Here is a 9,406-nt window from a genome sequence, read left to right on the forward strand (position 1 = left end):
CGGCGCGCGGACGGCGCACGCGCCCCACAACCGTCTCGAGCCACCAACGGTCTGCAGCAGCAGCTCGGGCGCCATCTTGTGCGGGAGGAATTACAGCCGCGACGATGGACCGAATGGCCTTGACCCTCAACCGCACATCCAGCAGCGCCATCCTGCAGCTCCACAACCAGTTCTACTGCTCGCCGAGCGGCCGCGGGGCCTGTGGGAGTGGCCTGGGCGCCCCCCCCCCGCCTGCTGCCCGGCGCCGACGACGGCTCCCTGCCCCAGACCCCCGAGGAGGCCGGCAGCCCGGCCCAGGAGCCCGACCTCCTCCACTTCCCCCCCGAGGACTCCTTCTACCGCACGACTTACCAGCTGGTGCTGGGCTTCATCCGGCACCACGCCCAGCAGGCCCCCAGCGGCGGCGGCTGGTTCGGCGGCGGCGGCGGCGGCTGCTCCTCCTCCGACCGGCGGACGGCCGAGACGCTGCACAGGATCGGCGACCGCCTCATCGAGAAGCACGGGCCGGCTTTCACCGGTGAGCGGGGGGGAGGGGAGGGGAGACCCCGCGGGGGTAACTGGGCATGCGCGCTGAGGAGGGAGGGGGGCGCGCGATGCGGCTGGGCATGCGCGCTGAGGAGGGAGGGGGCGCGCGATGCGGCTGGGCATGCGCGCTGAGGAGGGAGGGGGCGCGCGATGCGGCTGGGCATGCGCGCTGAGGAGGGAGGGGGGCGCGCGATGCGGCTGGGCATGCGCGTGGAAGCGGCGGCGGGGGGGGGGGGCTCGGCTCCGTCTGGGCATGCGCGCTGGTCTGGGGGGGGGGTCCTGTCGCGTCTGAGGGACTACCAGGGTCCTAGCGCCGGTAGTTGGTGTCATTAAACCCCCCCCCCCCCAATTGGGCGTTACCCTTGTTTCCCCTTCTCTTTCCCCCCCCCCCCCATTGGTCACTACCCTTGTTTCCCCTTCTCTCCCATTGGTCACTACCCTTGTCTCCCCTGCCTCTCCCATTGGTCACTACCCTTGTCTCCCCTGCCTCTCCCATTGGTCACTACCCTTGTTTCCCCTTCTCCCCCCCCCCCCAAATTGGTCACTACCCTTGTTTCCCCCTTCTCCCCCCTCTTCGTCATTACCCTTGTTTCCCGTTCTTCCCCCCCCCCAATTGATCACTACCCTTGTTTCCCCTTCTCCCCCCTCTTCGTCATTACCCTTGTTTCCCCTTCTCTCTTCCCCCCCCCCCCCAATTGGTCACTACCCTTGTTTCCCCCTTCTCCCCCCATTGGTCATTACCCTTGTTTCCCCTTCTCCCCCCTCTTCGTCACTACCCTTGTTTCCCCTTCTCCCCCATTGGTCACTACCCTTGTTTCCCCTTCTCTCCCATTGGTCACTAACCTTGTTTCCCCCACCGTCCCAAATTAATTGGGTCAATACTCGTTCTCTCTTTCTCCCCCCCGCCCCCAATTGATCCCTTTAAATCTTCCCTGCCTTTCTGTTTTTGCCCATTTCTCTCCGTTTCACTGTGTGTGTGTGTGTCTGTGTGTGCTGCAATGTTGCCTTCAGTTTGCACCAATCCTCTTTCCTTTGCTTTTTTGGACAATTGGTTCCTGGTGCAATATCCCATTGCCCCATAGTCTCACAGTTTTGATGTTTCCTCATACACACACACACCCATCTAGTTTGGTAGTTTGTGGGGTTGTCTATTTGGCGAGTGGTTTCCTGCCTGCATTTGGAGTTTTTGTCTTGATCTTGTGCCTGCTGATGTTTGACCCCTGGGCTGGTTTGGCCAGAGGGGTTGTTGTATAATTTGGGGTTTGCACTTCCTGTGGTGGGGGGGGGGGAGGGAGATGAGTCCCAGTTTTGGATTTGACCACCTTGTGTTTGGCTTTGTTTGGTTTTGGTGCTGTTTGGCTCTGGAGATCTGGTAGTTTCCAGTCGTAATGAAAGGGGATGTTGAGGGAAGTTACTGAGGGAATATCACTGCCTTGTCAATAGGCAGCCAAGAGGGAATTGGCGTCAGACTGGCAAAACAACCTTTATGATCCCTCCCCTTCCATTTGCCTTGGCTGGAGAAGAGTGTCTCCTTTTTAATGTTCAAATACAACCCGCTGTGAATAGAACGCTGTGTAGGGTGCTTGTCATTTCCTGTGTTATTCCAGCCTAGAAAGAGTGTTTCTGTTTTATTTTAAGCTTTTGTTGTGAAATGATGCAGATGTTGTCTCCTCCAGTGAGCGCTCCCTCCCCTTGGGGCCTGCAAATTTCCCCAGTGCCTTCACAGTTGGTTTTGGAAGAAGTGGGCTGATTAATCTCCCAGTGAGGAGGTGGAAAAACTGGCGCTGTACCTACTGGTGCCAGCTCACTTGTTTTGCTCCAGTGCTTTCGGTTTGGGTTTCTCCTGTTGCCACCTGCCCCTGTGTTTGTTCCTACCTGTGTGTGTGTGTGTGTGGTCAGTGGAGAAAGGTTATTCCCCCTCTGGCCCAGGAGCTCTGTCATTTTCTCAAAAACTTGGTTTCAAACAGAAATGCACTAGTGTTTGCAAAGAGGGCGAGTGTTTAGAGTTCTGGGCTTTGTGATCCGGCCAGCTGGTGGGGAAGGGAGGTGCTCGGGGCAAAGGTCTTGTTACCATGGGTGTACTGCAAAACAGGGTGCAGCACAGATTTGAGACTGGGTGCTGGAGGAGCTCCGTGATGCCATGGGGTGTTATACAGTGGGCTATACCGGATAAAGCTCTGCACAATAACAGTGTTTCGGAAACCCCTGCCCTCCCTCCGATAGCAAACAAATATGCAAAGTGGCTTGTTTGACAGTTGAGGGAGAGTCCCCTTGTGAGACCAGTGGGCTCCAGCGGAGCTATTGATCCATCTCTGGGCCTGACCCATTGTCACTGTCCCAGGGCAGTCAGCTAACCGACTGACTGGGCTGAGTGCTTCAGGATATTTGAAAATGAGGGGGTTGAGGCCCAGTTCAGACAGCTAGTCAAAGCCATTTTGTCGAAGGAATTTGACCTCTTAAAGGGCAGTAGATTCCTGATGGGTTGCTGTTGGAGACTAAGTAATGCCTTCTAAACTTCTCATCCATGTTTTCAGTTGCAACCACCACCCCATCTTTGATCTTCTCCAGTCCCTACACCCCCTCCCTATCTCTGTAACCCCCTCCAGCTCCTACAATTCCCTATGCCACTTTAATGGCAATGCAGGCATTGAAAGTAATCAGACACTTGTAGCCCCTCCAGAGTCTGAGAAAGTGGGTATGCAAAGCTTCCAATATCTCTTTTTTCCCCCCACCCACCTACCCAAAAAAAAAGCACCGTTTACAACTATGGAGTTCGAGGAAGTGGCTAACTCCACAAATGCTACCTGCCTTTTTGTTTCTGTTTTACATGATGGGATAAATTCTGCTTACTGCCGAAGCTGCCTATAAATAAACCTGCCTGTGGACAAACAGAAATAGTTCCTGACGAGTCTCAAATGCCTTTTTCGTACAGTCAGGACCGGTTTGGTGCCCTTGGCTTTCCTGCAGATTGTGTGGCTTTCATTGTTCTGTGTGTGTGTGTTATTTAAAGAAAAACAACCGTGGAATGTCTTTGTAGTGTTGATAGAGTAGCTGCAGATGGCTGAGCAAGAACAACCACCCAACCAACACCCTTTATCAACCTGCCTAGGGGTGGGAATGTGTTTGAGAGTCACAGGCATTTTGCTGGTTAATAGCCTTCCCCATGTAAATAATGGAGGCAGTAGTCTTGAGGAAAATGTAGCGTGTATTTTTATTACACTTCTCTTGCGTAGTAGTGGTGAATTAATTCCAGGGGGTTGTGTCTTGTTGGCGACCTTTGCTTGCAGTTCAGAGTGACCTTCCAATGATTGAGGTCCCCGGATATTTGCCTGCAGCCTGACTCCTATCCTGGTGGCTGCACATCTGTCCCATTCGATAGGCTGCTTCAGAGGAAGTCTAATTTGTTTACAGGCCTTATCAATTGGAGATTAGATAACCCACCTTTCTCATTCAGCAAGGCAAATGAGCTTTCGTGTGTGAGCATTCTGTGTACTCAGCAGCTGCACATTGCAGCCCCCATACATCTGCATTCAATTGGCAGTGTGTTTTTTGCACATGTTTGATCTGGGGTGAAGAGGAGTACCGCAGTAGTTGTTAGTAATTTTGGGGTGGGGGAAGATACTCATTAAAGCTGTGAATTGTGTACCTTGTACTTAAAGGGCAGTGGAGACAAATTAACATTCAATGCAGTCAAGATCATAACTTGCTATTTCTTTTTAAATAATCCTCCTCTCCCCTCTGGCTCTGTTGTAAATCTATGCCCCATTGGTTAACGGCGAAAATGAGTTTCTCATTTCACTCAATCCAATCCCCCTTCCATGATTTTGAACCAACAGGTTTGTTTCCCAAACTAGCTTTCGGAGCACTGCTCCTTCCTCGGGTGAATGGAAAGGTATGTTCCAGAAACATATATATAGACAAAGTCAAAGATGCAAGACGATACTTGGAATGTGAGCATTTGCAGGTAATTAAGTCTTTACAGATCCAGAGACTTAAAGACTTAATCACCTGCAAATGCTCACATTCTAAGTATCGTCTTGCATCTTTGACTTTGTCTATATATATGTTTCTGGAACATACCTCTTCATTCACCTGAGGAAGGAGCAGTGCTCCGAAAGCTAGTGTTTGAAACAAACCTGTTGGACTTTAACCTGGCTTGACACCTGACATGGGGTTCAGGCAATGTTTAACCTGACGGTGGCACTGCTGCCTCACAGGGTCCTGGGTTTGATTCCGGCCTCGGGTGACTCTGTATGTGGGTTTCCTCCGGGTTCTCCCTGTGTCTGCGTGGGTTTCCTCCCACAGTCCAAACATGTGCAGGTTTGGTGGATTGGCCATGATAAATTGGCCTGTGGGGGGGTTGCAGGGAATAGGGCGTGGTCTTAAGAAGGGTGCTCTTTCCCAGGGCAGACACGATGGGCTGAATGGCCTCCTGCACTGAATTCTATGTTCTCACCGTTACCCTTTTCAGCCTTGGTGTAGTGTAGTTAAGCACTTTTGCTGTTGTTGCCCTGCGCTGTCATTCACTCTACCCTCTTTCTATCTCCACCGCAGGAATGATAAATCGTCTGAACATCTCTCAGAAGGAAGACCTGGACGCAATCCTGCGAGTCGCCACCGAAATGTTCTGTGACGGTGAGGTGAACTGGGGCCGAGTAGTGAGCTTCATCGCCTTTGGTGCAGTAATCGCCAATCACCTGAAGAAAATTCAGCGAGAGGACTGTATCGACGAGGTGGCGGTAAAAGTCACGCAGTACCTGACGCAGCAGAAGAGGGAGTGGCTAGAGACTCAGAATGGCTGGGTAAGGATAAAGCCCATTCTCTTCACCCTGATGGGCCCTCCCTGGATTCCTGGTCCTCCCCAGGTCCTGGTCCTCCCCACCCCGCCCTGGTTTGTTGGCTGTGTTTGAATCTACGCAACGTGGCTGGACTTTACCAGGGGAGTGTTATTGAATGACCTTTGGCCTTGTCACCTGATATGCATGAGCGATTAAATTCCACTTCTGTGCGAGTCACATACACAAACTAAACTGTTCCTGAGTAGCAGTGATGGATCCCCTGGTCCCACCTGACCTGAGCATGTGGGATTGTATCCACCGGCTTTTGCATGGCTTCAACAGTCCAACGTTAGGCCTTCCTGCTTGGTGTGTCAGCTATGTCCCCGACAGTTTGATGCCACTGAGGGAGGGGGGGGGGGGGGGGGGGGAGATTAGTAACCGCACTTTTAAGCAATTAATTGCTTCCCTGTGAATGAGTCTGAGGTGCTGTGTCACCGGTTCATCGAGTGTGGGATTAAACCTTAGTGCAGGGTTCGGTGCAAAGAGATTCGTCACCCTGAGGTTGTGCAATCGCTGAGGATTGATTCACCCATGAAGCAGACGGAGAATTTTGTTGCTCAATAGGGTTGTCTGTTTCACTCTGATGTCTGTTTCACTCTGGCATTGTAGCTTTCAGACCCTTGTTTGGTGTGAGGGGTGGGATTCCTGGTATTGCATTTGGTTTGGGGGAGGGGGCGGGTAGTGGACACACAGGCAGATGGTGTTGGTAGAGGAAGCTCTAATTTAAGCTGCCTCTGTTGGGTTTTCTGAACGCTATCTTTCTTTCCCTCAGGATGGCTTCACAACGTTTTTTCACGAGAACAACGCTGAGGAATCTGCAAAAAAAGCCTTGATGTGGATAGCTGGTTTTGGCATTGCGGGGGCAAGTATCATGCATCTGCTGAGGTGAATACTGACCCACCTGAAACAAAACACTGCTCTGAACTCGGCTGTGGTTTGTCCTCTTCCCGCTCCCCCACTCGCTCCCGCCCTCCCGCTCCTCGTGAAGGACGCTGCCGTAACACGGCACGCCCGCAGTCGACCGTTTTCCATTCGGGAGCAGCCTCGGAGACTATGCTTAACGAGGGGGGAGCAGGACTGATGGAGCAGGCCCTCCACTTGACTCTGGACCACGAGGGTCGCTGCGTGTCAGCGGCCCGTTGGCCTCTGGCAGCTGAAGTTGGGAACAATGGAATCCTCTCTGGTACACTTGACACGCCATGTGTGTGGGTGGATGTGTGTGTGTGTGGAACCCCAAGACTTCTGTTTTAAGGACTCCGGGAACCGCGTTGGGAACTTGTAACTTCCAGATCTGCACCGGCTCACTTCACAGCTTCACGCTCTGCCTGTATCGGTCTGTTCCTCAACCAGGACAGACTCCACTTCAGAATTATGTACCATTGGACTCTGCTCTCTCTCGAGCCCTTTTCCTCCTCTGCCGTCTCTCCCACTTGATTCTGAAGATAATAAGAGTGGCCAGCGGGGGTGAGGAAAAAGATTGAGAGAATTGGGTAGAAGGTGAGGGTAGTCAGAAGGGAGGGAGGGGGGGGGGGGGGGGAAAGAAGGTTAAAGGAGGTGATCATGTCAATGCAACTATGTTGCCTATTTAATTCTATCGACTTATTTCTAAATAAATGTTTTCCTTTGTAATCTATTCTTCTGCTGAACAGACAATATATTTTGGTTTTAATTTTCTTTTCTTTTTTAAAATAACTGGTTCGTAACATCCCCCAGAAGGCTGCTGGCAAGATTTTCCCCTGTGTGTAGTTCCTGTAGCTGGCCTGCCCCTTGGGTGCTCCCTCGCCTGTCTTTCTGAGGGAGGAATGGGTGGCAGTTAGACATGCAGTTAGTTTCTTGGGTGGGTTGAGGGGAAGGGGTGCGGCCAATGTTCTGGTGCTGTAAATCCCATGCCTCCGCCCCAGAAGCCCGTAGTTCTTTGTGGGTGATAGGACGGGTAGGGGAGAAAGAGAGAATTCAGTGTATTTGCCCTGCGTTGGGTGTCCATACAAGCTCCCATTGGCAGTCCTAGGCATCTGGACACGACATTTAACTAAAGCATTAATTTTAAACAGCCATGTCTTGATCCTTGTGTTGTAGCTTTTTAATTATCTCTCTTTCCCTCCTGTCCTTCCTTGAAATTTTATTTGAGGTGAGCCCTCCTGTTTCTTTTTAAATATTTCCTCTGGTTTATCTTTCTTGGGCCAGATGCCGTTCGGTGTTTGCTGCTCCCAGTTGAACTAGTTATTTTCCCCCCCCCCAATAAATGTGGACTTGATTTAACTAATGTCTTTATAAGGCCCTCCTGGGGACTCACGAATGAAGCTTTGTTCTGGGCAGGGTCCGGGAAGAGGGACTCCCGAAACGGAAAAAGGGAGGGGGGGGGGGGGCGGTGATGCAAATTTGAGCCGCCCTCGTCCCCTCCCGTGACCTGATGAGGGGATACAGCGGAATTGTGGGTTATTGGGATGATAGCTGTAGTGTCTCCTGGAAGCGTTGACTTGTTTAGGGGGGGGGTGGCCATGTTTCTCCTTGACACAAGTGCACTCCCACAATACTGGCGAGGCAACCCCTTCTCCGCACTCGTATAGAAAACCCCTTTTTGACGCACATTTTAAATTGTCCCTGCCAGTTTATAATCAGACTGACGAGGCGGGCAAGGTGGAACTAATTGCAGCGGTGGGAAGTGTCTTTGTCTGGCGCTCAAGAAGGAATTCCGCCTCAAGGCGGCTTGGGTTGACTTAAAGCACAGCAAGATCCCACTGTGGTGGGCTCTGCTCGGCTACCTAGCTGCGTTCCCCGCCCCAAAGTTTACATGTTTAAGTGAAGGTTGCATTACTCGCCATGCTGGGTGCTTGGCTATGTGGAGCCTTCGATCTCAGTGGCCACTGCCAGTTAACATGCGTCACTCTTGTGTTGGAAAATGGCAGCTTTGTTATAAATTAAATATTTTTTGAGAGAAAATAAAAGAGTTGGTTTCTTGTCGTCTGTTTCGTGTGCGCTCGGCTGTGCCAAGCGTGGGGGCGTTTACATCTTGCCCCTCCCACCACCAGGTGTGGGATTGCGGAAAGAGGGTCAAAATTATGGAATGTGTATCGGGGCGTTCCTTTAGCCAACCGGTGTGCTGTCAGCTGCGCCTTCCTTCGGGCAGGAATGTCCATGGTTACGACAAATGGCTGGCCTGAAACGGAGTGTTGGGACCGACTCAATTGAAGAGCGATCATCACAGTCCTGCCATGTCGCCAACGGGTGTGCCAAGCCCTTCAGGGCTTGTGAGCCCAGCACGCGTGCTCCCTCCCGTGCCTGCCTGGCTCATCTCTGTTGTGACTCGAGGGCACAGTCCCTCCCCTCGAGTCTGATGCCCTGTGGGTTCGAGTCCGCACTCGAGACAATACAGGTACTGAGACCGGGATCCACTGTCGTATGCAAAGTGAAAGACCGCGGGCGGGGTGGTCTTCCCCAGTATTCTGGGGGGCAATATTGGTTCCACGTGGCTTTATTTTGTCACTGGCTATGGGATGTCGTCTGCGTAACGAGGGGGGGGGGGGGGGGGGGCGATGGACAGGGAGTTACAGATCTTCTGAAGATCTGTAACTCCCTGTCCATCTTACAGATTCCCGCATCGCCACTTGAAAAGGCGGCGCGTGGTGCCAGGGGAGGCCTGTGGTTGCAAGTGCACGCAGGGAAACTGTGCCTTTTGTCATCTCAACATCTTCCCAAGGTGGGCAGCGGTTAGTAGCACGGGCACCGTAACTATTCCGAGGGGCGTTGGAATGGGGCAACCACAAGTTCGCAGTGGAATGCAAATCTTTGTATGTGGTTGTGGCATTGGTGAGGAAGGTGGAAATTTGCAGACGGGATGTTTTTGCATCTGTTTTAAATCATGAGCTTTGTTGGCCATCGGGCATTTCCCGTTGAGATCGAGAGTAAAGCCTGCCCTTTAAACCGTTCCCCATCACCGCCACTCGCTCTCTTTCAACTGTCGGGCCAAAATAGAAACACCAATGCCTCTGGGACTCCACCAGAAGAGACGGCGGTGGATTCTGCCCTGCAGCCACCCGCTGAGC

At 52.4% G+C, this 9,406-nt stretch overlaps 1 protein-coding gene across 1 annotated transcript; it reads left to right on the forward strand.

Annotated features, from left to right (window-relative positions):
- Window positions 1-358: 358 nt before the first annotated feature.
- LOC140402956 (induced myeloid leukemia cell differentiation protein Mcl-1 homolog) lies at window positions 359-8,308 on the forward strand. The gene is made up of 3 exons (XM_072490605.1): window positions 359-517; window positions 5,080-5,327; window positions 6,136-8,308. Exons 2-3 carry the CDS (start codon window positions 5,082-5,084, stop codon window positions 6,250-6,252), a joined length of 363 nt encoding a protein of 120 aa, XP_072346706.1. The 5' UTR covers window positions 359-517; window positions 5,080-5,081; the 3' UTR covers window positions 6,253-8,308.
- Window positions 8,309-9,406: the final 1,098 nt, after the last annotated feature.

Source organism: Scyliorhinus torazame, chromosome 26, assembly GCF_047496885.1.
Source record: "Scyliorhinus torazame isolate Kashiwa2021f chromosome 26, sScyTor2.1, whole genome shotgun sequence".
In the NCBI taxonomy this organism is placed as follows: Eukaryota; Metazoa; Chordata; class Chondrichthyes; order Carcharhiniformes; family Scyliorhinidae; genus Scyliorhinus; species Scyliorhinus torazame.

Bases quoted from the DNA above. Each gene is read 5' to 3' on its own strand.
- LOC140402956 (XM_072490605.1), top strand. From the start codon at position 5,082: ATGATAAATCGTCTGAACATCTCTCAGAAGGAAGACCTGGACGCAATC. The intron at 5,328-6,135 runs GTAAGGATAAAG...TCTTTCCCTCAG, and splicing joins TAGAGACTCAGAATGGCTGG to GATGGCTTCACAACGTTTTT.